This window comes from Hyalella azteca, unplaced genomic scaffold (assembly GCF_000764305.2).
Source record: "Hyalella azteca isolate HAZT.00-mixed unplaced genomic scaffold, Hazt_2.0.2 contig1765, whole genome shotgun sequence".
Lineage (NCBI taxonomy): Eukaryota > Metazoa > Arthropoda > Malacostraca > Amphipoda > Hyalellidae > Hyalella > Hyalella azteca.
In genome coordinates this window covers 96283-116895 of record NW_025932066.1, presented here as the reverse complement: position 1 = coordinate 116895, position 20613 = coordinate 96283, and the positions used below count along the sequence as shown (strand labels likewise).

Genomic DNA, 20613 nt, shown 5'->3' with positions numbered 1-20613 from the left:
GCACGTATTTCTACTGGGAGCCTTTTTTCTTGCAACTAATTCTCATGTCTACATCTACTCCAGGACTGCATATGTTTACATATACATCATCCAAGAATGAACTAGAACGTGCCTTAGCCAATGAACACGATAAAAGAACTAGATGAGCACAATAGTTAACTATAATGCATACTTACTATACATTCGAACATTTAAACACAAATATATTTACAAGATAATGTATAGACGAAGTGTACATTTTACCTCAGCCTCTGCACGCGTAATTCACTTAATGAAACATAAATGTAAGCATAAAGGTTGCAATGCAGTTACTGATATAAATATTTGTGCAGAATTATTGTCTCGATCTCGTCTCTTATACCAATGAATCTTTCTAATATGATTCATCAAATACACGTCTTCTTTTATGAATAAAAATTGATTAAAATCTACGAGCTTCAATAAATAGAATAATCTCACCTTTCAATCATAAAAGTATATAATGAAGTACCGGTATATAGTGAAAGGAAATCAAAGTTATCTAAAAATGAATGAGACACGAGGTTACAAATACAAGCTCATCCAGTGACATAGAAATAAATGTCAGAACATAAATAATGATCTATAATTAATAGGCCACTGAAAATAGACGATAAGACGACGATTATAGATCAATCAACACGAAGATTAAAGTTTAGTCAAATAACTCTATTGGAAACTATGGTCGGTTTATCAGCGGCCATTTAATTGTTGGTAGGCAGTGATTTTAACCAGGTTATGATAGGTCATAAGGAAAGGATAAGAGGCAGCTTTGGTTGGAAATACATTTGATGTTTTCTAACTCTATATAAGTGGACATCATCATGAAAATTATCATCCGTGACCTATAACTATAAAAGTTGAACCCTATATGCCTTACAAATATACGTACGGTCCATTTTGGCTAAATAAAATTTCTACACGTAACATATATAAAAAATGAGAAAGTTTTTTCAAAACCGTTATTGGAACTGCCGTTTACCCGCAACAGCAACAGGACATTCTGTTATGGTCCATTGCTGCGAAGCTGCGAATTGCTTGCTTATTTTTCAGTTAACTTATTTATATCCTTCGGAGACTTGACCAGCAAATGAGTATAATTTGTAATTTTAATTTGATGAAAATAACTCGGTGCTGCATGAGAAACCGAAAAGTCCAGTGAAACTCACAATTTTTTCAGAAAATCTAACAGCAAATTTTTAAATGTTACGAAATCTTTCGTCCCGTCTGAGAAATACAATCGAACAGTTCCGAAATTTGAAAATTTCTACCGATCAAGTTTGTCAAAAAATTTCCTTGATCATGACGAAACATAGACCGGCAATTAACTAACGAAGAAAAAATTTTACAAAAAACGGGAGTCAATTCAACAATGTAGCTTTCCTTTTTAAGACATCTTTATAAAATATATGAAATACCTACCTGTAACTTATTAAACGAATTACCATCTTTTACACAATATGAAAGACGAAGAAATTATAATACACAATATTTACAAAAATGTTACGCTGTTAGATCCTCAACAGCTACCACCGCCTATGAAGTGCGTCGCAGAATTTACTCAGCTTGCTGGGGTTCGAACCCACAAACTTGAAGCTCACATCTCGGTGTCTTTTAACTACTCGACAATAGCAACGATGACATATGATTAGTAAACCCTTCAGTCGTTAGTAACGAACTAGCGATGTTAAGAAATATTAGTTGGCTCATTAGCTACCAGCGTGACGTTCGCCCGCAAGAACCGATGTCCCATGACACACTTATGATATTGAGTGTTTGCCGGGTACTCACATACTCGTGAGCTCAATATCAAGAGCCGGGTACTCACATACTCGTGAGCTCAATATCAAGAGCCTGGATGATGCACGGGATGGAGTAAGAAATTACGGGAAGAAAAGGGGATGAGGCCCGGGAAGGAAAGAAAAATCATAGAAAGGAGAGGAATGTTCAAAGGAAGAAGGGAATGATTAAAAAAGAAGGGGAGAGGACAGAGGAAGGAGGGGAATGATCAGGGAATGTAAGAGGAAGGAGGGGAGTGTAGCATGAGAAGGAGAAGGAAGATATGGAGAATGAGAATGGTATATAGCCAGTTCGTTGAGCGCGATTGGAAAACACAAGAAAAATCGCAATGATGGCGAATATTAAAAAGAGAAGGAACGAGAACAATTAAGGAGAACATTAAGCAATAGGAAAAATCCGATTACAAATTACGGAGCATTTAGAAAGAGGAATAGCGCAAAACGATAAATATTTCAAAGAAGGCACAATTTAAGAAGAGAATAACCATTTAGTGACACGTTACGTAAGCAAACATAACGCGGAGAAAGATATTTCGTTGGAGCAAAACATGTCATCAACACGTTCAGACGAATCGAAGACAAGTTAACAACATGTTATAAATATGTTATGACGAATCGAAGACAAGTTACATGTTATAAACACGTTATGACGAATCGAAGACAAGTTATAACATGTCATCAACACGTTCATACAAATCGAAGACAAGTTACGACATGTCATAAACACGTTCAGACGAATCAACGACAAGTTAACAACATAAAGATGACACAGAAATTGAACAAAGAGGTCACGAACCCCGAGTTGTTTATAAGATAGGAGAGTTGTTTATAAGATAGGAATACAAGTATAGAAACAAGATAAAAAACATTTATATACATGAAAAGATGAAAAGCGAGAAGCAGAGGATGAGGACTCGCAGTGAAGGATGCACGTACGCAAATACGAGAAGTAAATTGAATAATGAAGAAATGTAGAATAAAATAGAATAAAACCAGGATAAATGAGACGGATGTTGAGAGTAAAAATAATAGAATGAAAAATAAGGGAGAAATGGAGAAAGAGGCGGAAAACGGAGATGCATGGCGGTTGTGGTGACGATGATGATGGTGATGGTGGTGGTGGTGGTGACGATGATGATGGCAGTGGTGTTGGCCATGGATGAAGGGAGAAACAAAAAAAAATGAGTAAAATGTCCAGAATAAAACTTAATGTATTTTCTTCAACTTAGGATGTGAGATATCTACAAGCGTGACTGCAAGCAGGGTATCACTAAGCTACCAAGCATTATGTAAAATACTAGCGCTATAGAACCTGCGTTTCTGCCATATCAATTCAAATAGCTGCGTTGTAAAAGTTACATTGAGAAGCCGTAAAATAGGGTAAAAATCTTGCTATTTATAACATATTTGCGGGAGTATTTAAGAAAAAAATTTAAGAGTGGGTTGAAGCTATAATGTCAACGGGCAACACGAGTTGCGTTGGAAAAGTTACATTGAGAAGCCGTAAAATAGGGTAAAAATTTTGCAATTTATAACAGATTTGCGGGAGTATTTAAGAAAACAATTTAAAATTGGGTTGAAGCTATAATGTCAACGGGCAACACGAGTTGAAGAGCAAGAAGTTCAGGTTCAGTTCAACACAAGACACAAGCTTTAGGCTTTAATAAATCTGCGAGATATGAGAATAGCAAACAATAAGATTCTACTTTACCTAATACAATACTAAGCAATAATAAAGCTGGTTAACCTTATACGATAATGCACAATAAGAAAGCTCAGTTACCTTACACAAAATTAAGCATCAATAAATCTGGTTTATCCGATATACTACTAATATTACTATAGAATGATGAAGTATTTTACCTTGTTCAATAGTACTCAATAATATGGGTAGTTTAGCTTCATTCAAATACTATTATAGGATGACGTAATAAGTGAAACATGATTTGCACAAGTGAAAACTCTTCTTTGGTATCTCATATAGAACGATGAATATGTTTTAAAGTAGCAAAACGTATATTAATCTGTAAAATACCTCAAATTTAATCGAAATATAAAGTAAGTATTACCATAAACTACAATATAATATAAGTAATAAAATGAGCATTAACTTATTTATACTAAAAAGTTTAGAATACGTCGAAAAATAGGATTTGAAGTAGTGAATTTAAAGTTAAACAACGAATTACTAATAAAATAATTTCATTTTTCAAATACATGTAAGATTATAAATTGTGTTGACTGAATTCTATTCGTAAGGTGAATAAAAAAATTAAGAAACTAAAAGCTGATAAAAAGTCTAACTATATAATAACTACACTACCACGCCACAACTCAAGTGACCATGGTTGAACTATACAAGGTTGACACACGAGAAGTTCCGTCTTTAAGTCCAGCTTTCTTGTTACGTCACGTAGATCGAGAAACGTAAACAAACCCGTCATTCCCATGACGGATTGGTTGACTGGTTTGATCACATTTCGGTGATTGGTTAATGCCCGTGACGTCACTGAGATCAGTGACGTCACGGGCGAACAACAAACTACATCCACAAAAAATGAGCTTCTCATGGGTCAACCTTTTACTAGTTCAACCATGCAAGTGACCACCCCAGCCACGTCACTACAATCAACGTCAAACCATCGGTAGATAACGCCACTCAACACACTAGCTAACAATAACTAACTATTAATAACTATCTAATTATCAACTAGTCAATAATAACGATTTCGTCATTTTATGAGGAGAGTTCATCAGAGAGCGATGTGAGAAATTGGCAGGATTGCTAAAAACACTCATGATTGGCAACTAAATTTCAGGCTTCGGTAAGTTATTGATTTTGGTTCCGGGCACTAATGAGAAGTAACCATTACTGGTGTAAGAAGTTAATTATTAAATGAATTTATAACGAATATTGGCGGTACCGCGATTACCGGGACAGTCGAGACCAGAGCTTACGATGAAATTGTAACGCAAAATCGCGATTTTCGTTTATTCACATCAAGGAATTTATTGTATGCACGTTAACTGACCATTAGTGGACATTAAAGACGACTTAGTTTATTTACTGGACAATAGTGGATGTTTACGGCATGTCAAAGCTTTTATCTTGGCATTAATACGAGCGCGGGTTCGACGGGGTTAACGGGTTGGGGATCTTAGGGTTGAGAACCCGTCAACAAGGCTTAGGGGTTGAGGGTTTACTTTAGTCACGTCTAAGGCAGGATCAATCTTTGATCATCTGCGTATCAATCAATGATCGGGCCACGACCTAGCAGTGATCGAGCATTGATCTAGCTCTTATCTTAACATGATCAAGCATTGATCTAGCATCAAACTCGCCTTAATCCTAATGAGATCTAGCCTTAATCTTAATATGATCAAGCATTGATCTAGCCTTACCCTAATGTGATCTAGCCCTAATCCTAACATGATCAAGCATTGATCTAGCCTTAATCCTAATGTGATCTAGCCCTAATCTTAAGATGATCAAGCCGTGATCTAGCTCTGCAACTCACGAGCTGGCGTGATCGCCGTGTCCGTCGCCGTGGTCCATGCCCTTCCAGATTCCCGAGTTGTTCATCTCCTCAGAGATGTTGATGTTCACGGGCACCCGCATGACGTTGCCGTTAGCAAGAGGGATGGTCATCATGCCCTGCGAGTGCAGGGGAGGACAGTTTAAGTGCCTCAGTACATCGGTATCGGATATGCGGTCAATGTAGCTGTGTCACTCACTTCCTGTAATGCTATACAGTCTATGTCTAATTAGTGTAATGCTACCTGCAGCATGTGCTACGGTGTCTCAGTGTAACGCTACACAGCCTGTGTCTCAGTGTGCCTCAGTGTAACGCTATACAGCCTGTGTCTCAGTGTAACGTACCAACTGGAAAAGAGAGATTATTTCACTTTCTCACGCAAAATTAACCTATAAGTCGCTGGAGTCACGGCAGTTTATCTTGTGGATGAAAATCATCCTACGCTTGAACGGTGGGAAGAGCAAAGATAACTGCTTAAAAAAAATCAAGTGATATCTGTGGACACCAAAAATACAAAAACCTATAAAGATATAATACACGGATGGGCACAGTATATATCTATTGATTCCTAATATACGCAAACCACTTGGTGGTGGTGATGATACTAATTGTTAGTCGGCAGTGATTTCTAATAGTTAATCACAAACTGTCAGTGTAGTTTCAAAAGTTAATGAACAACAGAAGTGTTACAACACACATTCACTCCATACCGTCATTCACTAAAACTACTCATGAATGAACTCGCAACTCACGCAAGTTTGTCGATGATACGACTGGGAACGCAGACGCTTTTAGAGACACAATAATTCAAGTGAAGTAAAAGTGTAAATTCTCTAAACGGAATGATAGAACAAAACATTTTTGGTTTTAATCAGTTAAGGTTTTCTTGAACCTGAAGGCAGTTCAAACTTCTCTGAGGTATAGGTTAGAGAAAAAAAAAATAAAATTTTATCCCGTCTAACGGTTTACATTCCATTAAAATGCAGCTTATATAATAAAAAAATAGTTCCAGATTCGATTCAACAGCCGTGGTCTTTGTGGTCTCAACGCAACTTTAATCCTCACCTCAGCTCGACACTTCACGCGCTACTAAAGGACAACCGACAAATTCCGCAACTTCAAACCTAACCTCAGCTCGACACTTCACGCGCTACTAAAGCAGAAATAACAGTTTCTTTTATTTGAATTTAGAAAGAACATCACTTTCCAAGCGACTGTTCTTGCACTTTATATTAACTTTGTAGTCAGCATCATAGTTGCTACGGTAATCACGAGAACAGTTTTCTTAGCACACATGAGCCAACTTGAAATAAGAGTCGCAAAAAAGACTCGCGCATCTCTGCCATTCTTTGATTGGTAATCATTGAACTAAAATCTAGCCTAGGAGCTACATGGACGGGTCTCAAAAGCTCCTGTAATCATCAAACAAGGAGAAAATCTAGCCTACATCGCCGTCCTTGCTTGCTTTATTTCACTGGTGTGTATAATGAATCCAGGATCAAATTAATGATTGTGGTTGATTATTATTCACTGCAATTAAGGTGAATATTCTGGATATCGTTATCTTTATTAAATTTGCAAAACAAATATGTATTTATTCTGTCTACATCTCACATATTCGTTCATTATTTATAAAGCGGCACTTAGCTCAATGAACGAATATAAATGGGCCTCTATACGTAGAGCTCTACTCAGGATGTGGGGAAAGCGTTAATAAGAACGGTGAACAAACTTTAACCTAATTAGGGACATGCAGAAATTTGGAGGCGACTGTTCGTTCACCCGAACTCCACACTATATTCGCGCCGCTGGCGACAGCGAGTTAACCCTTCGTCCACGGATACATTGACCGTTCTTCAATGGTATTCGTACCGAACGGACTAAGACATTAGGTTAGGAATTAAAAGGCTATAAGGTTAGACATACGTCTACGAAACATAACCCGTCATCAATGCTATTCGTACCAAACGGCCGGCCTAACAGCGACGTTACTCTCAGTACAAAACATTTCTTCGCGCATATTTTTAACTGTCTCGATTCAATTCGTACCTAACGGCCTGGTAACGAGAGTAAACTTCACGTGACAAAGGGTTAAGCAGCGTCGCACTTGTGCCGGACGGCAGCCGACCGACGGTTGTAAGCGGTTCGGTTAAGTTTAGTTCTGTTATTTCGATCTGACAAGGAATGAGGGGCTAAGCGAGCAGAGAACTCATTACTTGGCACAAGGGTTAGGCAGAGCAGACTGCTTGGCTGAGCCGCACGTACCATAAATGCGCCTTTCGATGTGAGCAGATTCTGGTGGTACAACCAAACCAAACACGTTAGTCTTGCCACCCCTTCACTCGTTCTCAGAGACCTAAAGTGTTAGTTAACCTCCGCCACATTTCTTCGCAAAACCCATACAGACGCTAGTCTGCCATCCCATCACTCGTTCTCAGAGGCCGTAAGACGCTAAACTTGCCACCGCCTCATTCATTCCAACGACCTAAAGACGTAATCTGACCACCGCCACATTCGTTCTCAAAACCCACACACACGTTAGTTTTGCCATCGCATTACTCGTTCTCAAAGACCTAAAGACGCTAACCTTGCCACCGCGTCGCTCGTTCTCAAAGACCTTAACACATTAGCCTAGCCACTACCACATTAATTCACAAAGACCTAAAGATGTTTGCCTTTTCATCGCCTCATATGTTCTTAAAACCCTAAAGACGTTAGTTAGTTGGCGTTCTTCCTACAAAAGTAGTCCGAGAAAGACTCAAATCAATGAACAGCTTGTTTAAGAAGTCAAAGTATAGTATTAGTCTCTGTAACATCAATTGTCCACTAAGTGGATGAATACCTCACGTACGAACAGTACGGCCGATAGGCCGTATCAGCCTTTACTGAATCTTGAGCTTTTGTTTAGGGATACAGAAACCGTTGTCAATGCCATTGTTTACCCAAGGGTCAGGTAACTATAGTTATCCTATTATGATTGATCAGGCCGGCTTATGAGCAGCCAATGTTTGACTGCGGTTAGTAAGACATAAATGCAATTAACCTACAATCACGATCATCACTAAAATAATTATTAAACCGACACCGAAACAAAAATGATGCTTAGTAATGTACGATCCGCTTCGACTGAGATAATCATCAAATTAGGTTCGGAAGTTGTCTCCTTCACAACATAGACGATCGTTTGTTTAGAATAATGCTTTGAATTTATTAATTTATTAACCATCTCCTGTTTTTATCCTACACTTTAATTTGCGATGCAACAAATCAATCAAGTGCTCAAGTTACTCCGAGGTTGATATGACGTTATTGCAAAGTGGGGCATAAATCGAAATTTTCCTTAAAAAACACTACGGTACATTAGAAGGGTTATAACTTGCGTAATATTGACCGGAAGTAATTTAAACCTACACGTAAAAAGTCAAAATGCGTGGCAATATTCCAGGAGGCATGGAAAGATGATTTAGATGCGGTGATCCAGCGTGACCGAGGGCGGAGCCACTCAGAAGACAAAAGTCAATGCTCATTATTATTAACTTATTTACACGTTTTCGCAGTTGAAGGTTTGCCAAGATTTACAGCAGAGTTATAGGCGTGAGTTAATCAAGAGCGGCAAGGTTAAGTATCACGTCACTCGTCACTGCAACAGCGCAATCAATGCAAAATCATTAATGCATATCGTGTCTCTTATTTCGTGAAGCATGAAAAGTGGAGGCGGGAGATGAAGGAAGAGTTAAAGTAATCTTAACGGACTTTAAAATAGAATAACGTCATAGATTATAGTAAAGCTGAAGTATACCCATCAATAACGAATGTGAACCGTGAACACTCATTAGCGTTCCTTGTCAATATTTTCGAGCTGATTTCACTTCGAAACCCGAATTTAAAAAATATTGAAACTAAGTACCAAGGGCTAAACAGCTGAAAATTCCCATTTTCAATATAGTCCTGTTCAAAGTTCACCAGAAAATTTTAATATTCTTTCCTAAAGTAACTTTTAGTTTATTTGCATTGGCAACGAAAAGATTACGTTTCACGGTCTCCACAGAGGCAAATGGCGCCCTTGAAGTGAGAGGAATTCTGGGCCCTTATGGGTCATACCGAATTGCTACCTAACAAAAGAAATGGAACATAAACCGTTCATAATTAGGTTAACTAAGAGCATGGATGGGGTTCCGCTTACATGGGAATAAACTTGACTGGTGAAAAAAAATCTAGTATATAAGGCATGCTGCTGCGTTTAAAGAGTAAAAGATTCCGTTTATAAGGACCGAGATTCCGTTTATACGGAACGATAATCCGTTTATAAGGACGGAGAACACGTTTATACGGAAAGAAAATCCGTTCATAAGGAGCGAGAATCCGTTTATAAGGAAAGAGCATTCATTTATAAAGAACGAGAAACCGTTTATAAGGAACGAAATTTCGTTTATAAGGAACGAGAATTCATTTATAAGGAACGTGAATTCATTTATAATTAACGACAATTCGTTCATAAAGAATTAGAATTTATGAGGGACTAATGATTGACTAGATTTCGTTTACGAAAAATAAAACTCCGTTTATAATTGAAATTCATTAATAATTTTCCTGGAATATGATTGTTGTGGCGCGCAATACTCACCATGATGGGGAAGAGGATGGAGGTCTGACTGAAGCTCTTGATGACCCAGAGGACGACCAGACACACCAGCTGGATGAGGGTGAACAGGTGCACCTTCTTCAGGGGTACCTGGACCAGAAAATGGTGCGTGATATTCATTGTATGGTGCATGGTATTCATTATATACTATGACCGTGACATTCATCATGCGACATGACCATGACATTCACGAGTCATCCAAAGCTTGATGCGTTGTCAAGACCAAGCATCGCTGTCGCTAGCAAACGAACGGAAGTATTTCTGAATAAAATTCACTTTTTAATCGTGGAGGCAGCTCATTCATATTATTCATTCATAAAGGAATTGATGAGCATGTGCTGGTGTGACAGTAGCAACGTGAGATTTGACATTTACCCTAATTATCAGTTACCTGTCTGAAGTATCGGTTAACAGTTTTATATACCAATTACCAGTCCGATATACCAATTACCTGTCTTAGCTACCAGTTACTAATCTGATATACCAATTACCTGTCTTAGCTACCAGTTACTAATGGGGGAAATTGGGGGGAATGAGATGACAGATTGTGTTACGCGGTTCTCTCTGCACACACAGGATAAAGGGGGTAATTGGGGGAAATGAGATGAAACAAACTACAAATGCGGGGCAATGAGATAACAGATTGAGGTAAAGAAGATGAAATAAAGGCAAACTCTTAGGGAGATAAATTGAGATAAGTGTACGGGTTACCACCACCTATAGATCAACAATTGAAATGAACAGCGAATTCCGAGATCAACTATAATGCCATCGTCAAAAAATGTAATGACCAACAGGTGCCATAGCCAAAAAATGACATGAAAGTCATTACAAAAAAGTATCATTACCAACAAATACCAGTGTGAACGAGGAACATCGTTCACTAATTTATTCAATGTGCATTTTCTTGTGACGAAATTATTCTATTACGTCTGGCGAAGCCGCGCCAGTGACATGCGAGTCAGACCTAAAGCAGTTGGAACTGTCTAGTACTAGGTCAGGTCTGAGCGTCTGTGCGTCAAGTAGTTAGTCGTGTCCCGCCAGCCCTATAGTGAGGTTCATACCTGAACCCGCTCAGCTCTGTTAACTCTCAACATTCTTTGCTTAACGCTGGAGCTGTGGCTGTGCCGTGAGAACTTAGTCTTACCTGCTACCGTTCGCCTATGTGAAGTAACGTAACCTTAACTACGTGCATTAATGCTGTGCAATAGTAAATGAATTGAACCAATTTGAACGTCTCTTAGAATAGTCATTTTAGTCGGAATTCGTGCTTCCCTTTACCATGTTTTACTGATTTTAAACTAAGTGATTGAATAAACTATTTTAAGTGTGCTTTGTCGTGATTATATTCCATCGCCACTGAACCGGCTTTACTGACGATGACTAGGAGAGTTGAACGGCATTGTAGGTTAGATGAACGAGCACAGTAGCCTGGAATTTATTCATATATTGTCCTGGCCTATGAGCGGTGAGCATTCGATCCTGATTGTGAATTACAGGCCTAACGTTTAGATTGGCTTGTAGTAGCTCTGGCCGGTGACACCAGTAACAACAAAAACTCCAAAAAAATACGCACTGGACGCCCAAGAATTGAGGCTTCTCCCCGGGGGCAGCGCACTCGCTCTCCTGCTTCAGGGAGTTGACGTGGTTGATGGACAGCACCGTGGCGGCCACGAACCACGGCAGACCCATGATAGAGTTGATCATGATGAGCACAGCTACGCAGAACAGGTCCAGGTGATACCCTCCGCCTTTCTGGGGACAGAGTGAGTAAGATGAGTACCGTACAGCCACGCAAAACAGGTCCAGGTGATACCCTCCACCTTTCTGGGGACAGAGTGAGTAAGATGAGTACCGTACAGCCACGCAAAACAGGTCCAGGGGATACCCTCCACCTTTCTGGGGACAGAGTGAGTAAGATGAGTACCGTACAGCCACGCAAAACAGGTCCAGGGGATACCCTCCACCTTTCTGGGGACAGAGTGAGTAAGATGAGTACCGTACAGCCACGCAAAACAGGTCCAGGGGATACCCTCCACCTTTCTGGGGACAGAGTGAGTAAGATGAGTACCGTACAGCCACGCAAAACAGGTCCAGGGGATACCCTCCACCTTTCTGGGGACAGAGTGAGTAAGATGAGTACCGTACAGCCACGCAAAACAGGTCCAGGGGATACCCTCCACCTTTCTGGGGACAGAGTGAGTAAGANGGTGTAGGGTGTTAGATCAACCTTCAAGTGGTGTAGGGTGTTAGATCAACCTTCAAGTGGTGTAGGGTGTTAGATCAACCTTCAAGTGGTGTAGGGTGTTGGATCAAAATGTAAAGATAATCATAATCGCGTGATTAGTATCATCTTCCACGACTTAAATAGGTTCATGCAACGCGGCTGAAGTATTTTGTGTGGCAATTGATGTCACTTGTTTGCTTAAAACCGCAAGTTTATTAAAAATATGTAAGCAAAAAATAGTCCACAAAAATTCATATCTTTATAGAAAACATTTCGGATTCCAACTCCATCGTTAGTTCGTAGAATCTGCAATTCATATAGAAAGATGAAAATTTCAATTGAAAGCACAGAACGAAATTTAAAACCTAAATTTACAAATAATAGACGGAGCACAAAAAACTATCTATTCACAATTTCAAGGGGATAGGAGCTAACAGCTGAATTCAAACTGGGCTTAAGTTTAAAAATGTACAATGATTCTAAGATACGCAAATCGAAGTCCCGGAGGTGGAAGCTAACACCTAAAGTCACTGTCAGAAACAGGCACATCACACTGCCCGGCATGAGTGCGCACAGCCGAATGAGGGGGACGCGATAGCAACTGTCCGGTCCTAAAACTCCTGCCCTTATGCTCAGCGACCCTGGAATAAAGATTGCGTGACGTCATCCCGACGTACGCAGACGCACATCGTGCACAACAATATTGATAAACCAGGGACGATCGCATATGAACAGGAAGCATATCTTTATATCTAAAGAAACTATTTTGAAATTGTTTACTGGTTCTTTAGAGAGTTAGCTTCCATCCATCCTAAAATCAGTGATTTTAGGGTGTTAGCTTCCACCTCCGGGACTTCCGATTTGCGTATCTTAGAATCATTGTACATTTTCAAACTTAAGCCCAGTTTGAATTCAGCTGTTTGTTCCCATCCCCTTGAAATTGTGAATAGGTAGTTTTTGTGTGCTCTGTCTATTATTTGTAAAATTAGGCTTTTAATTTCGTTCTGTGCTTTTATTTGTATAGAATTGGGACTTTCTATATGTATTCTAGATTCCACGAACTGACGATGGAGCTGGACTCCGAAACGTTTTCTATAAAAATATGAATTTTTGTGGACTTATCTGTGCTTTTAAATTTTGTGTGGCAATATTAAGGTAAGGTTTTCCACTCAGGAGAATTGCTTTTCTGAGACCAATTACTTGAACAAAGAAACGAATTACAGCAAATTTTAATTTCCCTATTCAAAATAAATGAATGCAATTACACTAAAGGCTACTCATCTTTCGACATTATCAAGAGCAATATCGTTCATCACTCACTCACGTCTGAGTGAGCGAAAGTTCAGCAAATTAACTTAAGAACTCCTTAGTTCACTTTAGTGGTCATTAATTTAGCTTGCTAGTCCTTAGCTAACCTTTGTAGGGAAGAAGGAGGCGCCCTTGAAGTCCTTAAGGGTGCAGGAGATGAGGAATGTGCCAAGGAACAGAAGAACAGAGAGCAGGAACACGTCAGGGTAATAGTGAGCACAGCCTGGGCCCACCATGGTGCCATTAAACGACTGTACACAGTCGTCACTAGTGATGTTCCAGTCGTTGACAGTCCCATTCCACTCCTCGCCAGCATCACACACGCATGGCTTCTCCCAATCCACGTGTGTCTCCATCGGATACTTGGAGCCGATGAGAGCCACTTTCTCCACGGCTTTGTAGATGAAGATGAAGGCGATTAAGGTGGCGAAGTTCTCCTCCGTGAACCTGGTGATGTAGCACACCATAGCTGAGGCATCAATGGCCACCAATAAGATGAGGATCGCTCCACACCACAGCCCCACCCACAGCCTGAACGAGAGGTAATCCCACTCAGCGCGGGTGCAGAAATCGTACATGATCGACTCGAAGACCAAGACCGGGCCAGTAGACCCTAGAATTGTCAGAGGTTGTCCAGAAAACAGACCATAGACCACGCCACAGACCAGGCCAGACACCAAGGACTCCATAGCAGCAATACGGTTGCCGGTGGCTTCCCCCAGCAATCCACCGAAGGTAATGATAGGCGCCAGGCACGCAAAATACAAGAAGAAGAACGTGGCCACGGACTGCATGGATATTCCATCTCGAAAATCGCTCCAGTACCACGGAGCCTTGCGCTTCACGTCGTTTATGAAGCCACCAAAGAGGCGCCCAGTGCGCACCAAGCCACTGGCTTCCCTCATCTTGCGTTCCTCTTCCTCCTCATCCACCACAAGAACCTTCTGGGGCTTCTTGCGCTGCTCCTGAGACGGGATCAGCGCGGGCGGCTCGATCCTGCCAACATGAAAATGGTAAATGGAAAATAATTTATAAGCAATACAAAGGTGGGAGCCAGACCATTGATCCCTCACACCTAATGGACGTATCCATTCGCTCAATGGACGGTACCGAGCACCTAACGGACTGTCCACTATTTAAATGGATGGTACCAAGCAACTAACGGACTATCCACTCGCCTAATGGATGGTACCAAGCACCTAACGGACTATCCACTCGCCTTATTGAAGGTACCACACACCTAACGGAAGTATCTTCTCGCCTAATGGACGGTACCTAACACCTAACGGACTATTCACTCGCATAATGGACGGTACCAAGCACCTAACGGACTATCCACTCGCCTAGTGGACGGTACCAAACACCTAACGGACTATCCACTCGCCTAATAGATGGTATCAAGCACCTAATGGACGTAATGGAGGGTACCACTCACCTAATGGAAGGGTCCCATTCGCCAGGTGGCAAGACGGTGACGGCGTCCAAAAACTCGTCGACGCCGGCCAAAAGATGCTCGTTCTTCTGTGCCTTGTAGGCGACCTCGTGGAAGATCTCGTCGCTGAACAGCGTTGCCATCGCCCGCCCGTTCTCGTGGAAGTGCGACAAACCTCCCTACACGAGGTGAGTTACAGTGAGTTACAGTGCATAACAGTGAGTTACAGTACATTACAGTGAGTTACAGTACATTACAGCGAGTTACAGTACATACCAGCGAGTTAGAGTACATAAGAGCGAGCTACAGCACTTGACACCGAGTTACAGGGAGCTATAGTGGGTTAAATAATTGTTATCGTTCCTTGATGAGGCACCGTACCTGAGGACCCATATGGATGAGGCACCGTACCTGAGGGCCCATGTAGATGAGACACCGTACCTGAGGGCCCATGTGGATAAGGCACCGTACCTAAGGGCCCATGTGGATCAGGCATCGTACCTGAGGGCCCATGAGGACGAGGCACCGTACCTGAGGACCCATGCGGATGAAGCACCGTACCTGAGGGCTCATGTGGATGAGCCACCGTACCTGAGGGCCCATGTAGATGAGGCACCGTACCTGAGAACCCATGTAGATGAGGCACCGTACCTGAGAACCCATGTAGATGAGGCACCGTACCTGAGGTAATCTTGGTACTTGTTTGGGACATAGCAGTCCCAGGCCACGATGGATCGCCGCCTCTGATTATCGTTCATCCGCCCTCATTTGGGCCACCTGATGCACGATGCTGTTGCTTGCTTCTCGACGCTGGTTGTGTTGCAGGGGAGGTTGATCTGGGATTGTGCCCAGGAAAACGTCCAGTTGTCTCTTGAAGGTCTCCAGGGTGAACTCCTCCTCTCTTAGATCCTTTGGTAGGACGTTGAACAGCCTTGGCCCTGCCACGAAAAGTGATCCTTCCCGCAGGGATTGAAATCTGACTGCAGATCTGTTACGTAATGGGGGGATCTTGCACAGTCTCCCCCTTCTCTCGTTGTGATAAGTCTCAATCCTGAAGGTCTCGCTCTCGAAGTTTGGCACCATTCCGGTTATCATTTTCCATGTGTACAGAATGACATACGGTACCTCTCCCGTCTCCTCTGCAGTGAGCACAGACCCAGGCGCCTCAACCTCTCCCAGTAGTTCAACTTTTCCATCCCTCTGATCCTGTAAGTGAAGGTTCGCTGGACACCTTCCAGATGCCGCACTGCGCCGAGTGTGAACGGGGTCCAGAGCTGGCAGCAGTATTCGAGAATTGGTATTACAAGGGCTCTAAAGAGCGTGATCATCGGTACCGCTTCTCTTGTTCTGAACGTCCGCCAGATCCACCCTATATGTCGCCTACCTCTTGCGGTTATTGCCGTTACGTGATCACCAAAATTGACCTGAGTATTCATCAACGCTCCTAGATCACGAACAAGTTGTTTCTCTTCGATTTCCGAGTTGTCAGGTGCTAGGTAGCGGTGCTCCATACCAGCTCTTCCGCTACCTCTGTATCTCAGAACCTCAAACTTGGTCCCGTTGAACTGCATGGTGTTCACTTGGGCCCAGTGGATGAGGCACCGTACCTGAGGGCCCATGTAGATGAGGCACTGTACCTGAGGGCCCATGTGGATGAGGCACCGTACCTGATCGAGGGCCCATATGGATGAGGCACCGTACCTGAGGACCCATGTGGATGAGGCACCGTACCTGATCGAGGGCCCATGTGGATGAGGCACCGTACCTGAGGGCCCATGTGGATGAGGCACCGTACCTGAGGGCCCATGTCGATGAGGCACCGTACCTGAGGGCCCATGTCGATGAGGCACCGTACCTGAGGGCCCATGTGGATGAGGCACCGTACCTGAGGGCCCATGTGGATAAGGCACCGTACCTGAGGACCCATGTGGGTGAGGCACCGTTTACCTGAGGGCCCATGTGGATGAGGCACCGTACCTGAGGGCCCATGTGGATAAGGCACCGTACCTGAGGACCCATGTGGGTGAGGCACCGTATACCTGAGGGCCCATGTGAATGAGGCACCGTACCTGAGGGCCCATGTGGATGAGGCACCGTACCTGAGGACCCATGTGGGTGAGGCACCGTATACCTGAGGGCCCATGTGGATGAGGCACCGTACCTGAGGGCCCATGTGGGTGAGGCACCGTATACCTGAGGGCCCATGTGGATGAGGCACCGTACCTGAGGGCCCATGTGGGTGAGGCACCGTATACCTGAGGGCCCATGTGGATGAGGCACCGTACCTGAGGGCCCATGTGGATGAAGATGAAGCGGGTAGGGACTGGCACTTCAGTAAGGTTGCCCATGAAGGCAGCCTCGCTGAGGCGGATGAACACGGCGAAGGGACGCTTCAGGAAGTTCACTTCGCCCACCAAAATGTTGGATGCTTCCGACCCGGGGGGAATCTTTCGCATGAAGTTTGTGTTTCCCTAAAAATGAGTGTTCAGAATATTATATTAGATGATACAATAAATATTAGGAATAGTAGATTAATATTTTTAAATATTAAAGTGTGATTTTTGTGACGTGTTATGCAGACACAGCCAAATGAATAGTAGGAAAAGATAATAATTAACGAATCGAAATAATGAGACACACAGGCCTGTTGAATTCGGGCTGCACCGGAGTAGCATCACAAACAAGCGTCACAAAAGTTTTCTAAGTTTCAACCTTGTACATGTATATTGTGCATTGACAACAAACGTGAAATGCAATCTGAACACCTAAGATGGTGATCGTAACGGTTTAGGAATTACTATATATATCCATTCCTCTCATTAACTACCTGTAATTAGTCATCCGGTGAACCACATACAACGCAATCATCATAAAAAAATATAACTCAGTACTCACTGCAGTGAGTGACAGAGAGCGCATTTTCTCGTCGACGAAAACGTGAAGTCACGGACGGACGGACAGACAGGCGGACGGACAGACGGACATGGCGAGCATAATAGCGCATTTTTTTCATAAATGAGAAAATGCGCAAAAAAATCCAACTGACCTTGTTGAGGTTTACTTGCGAGGCGGTGGCCGCCTTATCGAGCCGCTCGCCGCTCTGGTTCCTGTTAATGGATCCTGTGGAGGGAGATGTATCCAAACCTGTGTCTGTCCCAGCGCTTCCTTGCGGAGGCTGAGTACCTGCAAAAGACATCGACTTGAAGAACCCTGTAACCCCACCAGGAGATAAATCCCAAACGTGTAAGGCAACAGAAGCAAAAGAGGATGAAGGGGTAACCATCGTAGTCAATCATGGAGACGAGGACCATCGTAGCCAATCACGAGGAGGAGGCCGCACAGCCGCAGCCAATCAGGAGGTGAGGCCCGCACAGCCGCAGCCAATCAGGAGGTGAGGCCCGCACAGCCGCAACCAATCATGAGGTGGGGTCCGCACAGCGGCAGCCAATCATGAGTGACGCCCGCACAGCCGCAGCCAATCATGGGTGTGGCCCGCACAGCGGCAGCCAATCATGAGTGACGCCCGCACAGCCGCAGCCAATCATGAGTGAGGCCCGCACAGCCGCAGCCAATCATGAGGTGGGGTCCGCACAGCCGTAGCCAATCATGAGTGAGGCCCGCACAGCCGCAGCCAATCACGAGGTGGGGTCCGCACAGCCGCAGCCAATCAAGCGTAGGGTTCGCAATGCCGTACTCAATGAAGCAGCGTACATACGCCAGCAATCATAAGCAAGCGAAAGCGTAACCCACATTTAGAGGACGATCGGCGTAAGCAGGGACGGTGGATGTGCGTTGGAGGACGAGGTTGAAGAGGATTCAAGAGAAATAACAAAAGTCTTAGTAAATCGAATATAAATACACAGCACATGGAACCACGGGCGTAAATCTATAATATGAAAGCTACAGCAAGCAACTCTAGTACTTTATACAAATCAGAAAGAAAGCTGAAAAAATGATCGCATTCAGACTTGATTCAAACTTCATTTGTCACCAGTTTTCGGGGAAATTTTATAATGTTAGGAATCTATTGAACGTGCAGGAGATTCGACTTTTCATGGATGAGACAATAATTTTTATGAAATGTGAATACATTTTTCTTGAATTTTGAATGAATTAAAAAAATGTTTACTTTAAATATTTTGTTGAACGAATTCAACTTAAAAAAAAGAACTGAAGCATAGAATACACAAGTAATGCTTAGGTCGTGTGGGCGTAAAAAAACTTGCCGTGAGAAATAAGGTCGAAACTGCCTGAGCTCTAAACTCCACAAAACAGTTTAATCATGAACATAACAAAGCATTTAAATAATCACACGAATATCGGGCAATATAACAAAGCTCCAATGTAAAATAAAATATAACATAAAACAGGATGAGGCAACACACTAATGTAATCAACATATAAATAAAAAAGATATTTTTGCTCCACAATATATCAATTAACATATAAGTATTTATACGAATAAATCAATAGACTGTATATTACACTAATATCAAGTAAGCGTATTGTTCGTGGAACAATAAATCGTTCTCAGCACTGAATGAAAAAAAATTAAAATTATATAATTAACTATATCTCCTCATTTTGCACAAAATTAATATTGAAGACATCATGCAAAACAATTATGCATGCAGAAAACAAGAGTAAAATTATGAAACAGAAATCTGAAGCAACAAACAAACGGCCCTCCATATACCTTAGCAATAGGCTACAATTAAAGATGTTGTATAGGATACTGCGTTTCGTCTATATATATATATATATGGAAAACTATTCCGCATGCTGATCGGTAATCATGCATTCACTCTTAAATAGCCAATGAATATATCAAAACACGACAGGTAATAAAACATCATGCACATATATATGAAATATATAAAAATGTAAACAAGCAAGACACAGATATAAGGTTTATATAGCAGCGGTTCCCGAAGTTTTGACACCATATTGCATGGCAAGACAGAAAAAGCAAGCTAAGTTTTTACAAAATTTTTTAACAATGATATTGTTGATCGTCAAATATATACAATATACCGCATATAATAGTGATAACTGCTTAATATCATGGATGAGACAACAATGATAACTGCTTAACTGAATGGATGAGATAACAGTGATATCTGCTTTGACAGCATGGATGAGCTAATAGCCATAAGTGTTCAAATTATGAAAGAATTAAAACGAACATATATTTTCCCAATAGAACTGAGAATATAGTAACATCAATACTTCCGTGTTATGCATGACATAAAACCTGCGGTTACACGAAAGACGAAAACGCAACGAACCACCTCGGGCTGGCACAAAGGCACAGGACAAAGAACGGCAATTGTGAATTATATGTCAAAATGTTACGGATTGATCAAATTTAAGCCATAAACATTTAGAATTCAGCCATAAACATTTAAACTTCAGCCATAAACATTTAGACTTCAGCCATAAACATTTAAACTTCAGCCATAAACATTTAGACTTCATCCATAAACATTTAGACTTCAGCCATAAACATTTAGACTTAAGCCATAAACATTTAGACTGCAGCCATAAACATTTAGACTTCAGCCATAAAGATTTAGACTTCAGCCATAAACATTTAAACTTTAGCCATAAACATTTAGACTTCAGCCATAAACATTTAGACTTCAGCCATA

General features: G+C 41.9%; 1 protein-coding gene across 1 annotated transcript in view; it reads right to left on the bottom strand.

Annotated features, from left to right (window-relative positions):
• Nucleotides 1-20613, bottom strand: part of LOC108682986 (sodium bicarbonate cotransporter 3) — a 58152-nt gene that overhangs the window by 7351 nt on the left and 30188 nt on the right. The window contains exons 7-14 of the mRNA XM_047883950.1: nt 18009-18172; nt 17248-17433; nt 14966-15141; nt 13638-14526; nt 11572-12182; nt 10550-10559; nt 9978-10085; nt 5336-5472 (exon numbers count right to left, since the gene is read on the bottom strand). Of these exons, the coding sequence (XP_047739906.1) occupies nt 5336-5472; nt 9978-10085; nt 10550-10559; nt 11572-12182; nt 13638-14526; nt 14966-15141; nt 17248-17433; nt 18009-18172 (2281 nt within the window). The remainder of the gene's footprint in view (nt 1-5335; nt 5473-9977; nt 10086-10549; nt 10560-11571; nt 12183-13637; nt 14527-14965; nt 15142-17247; nt 17434-18008; nt 18173-20613) is intronic.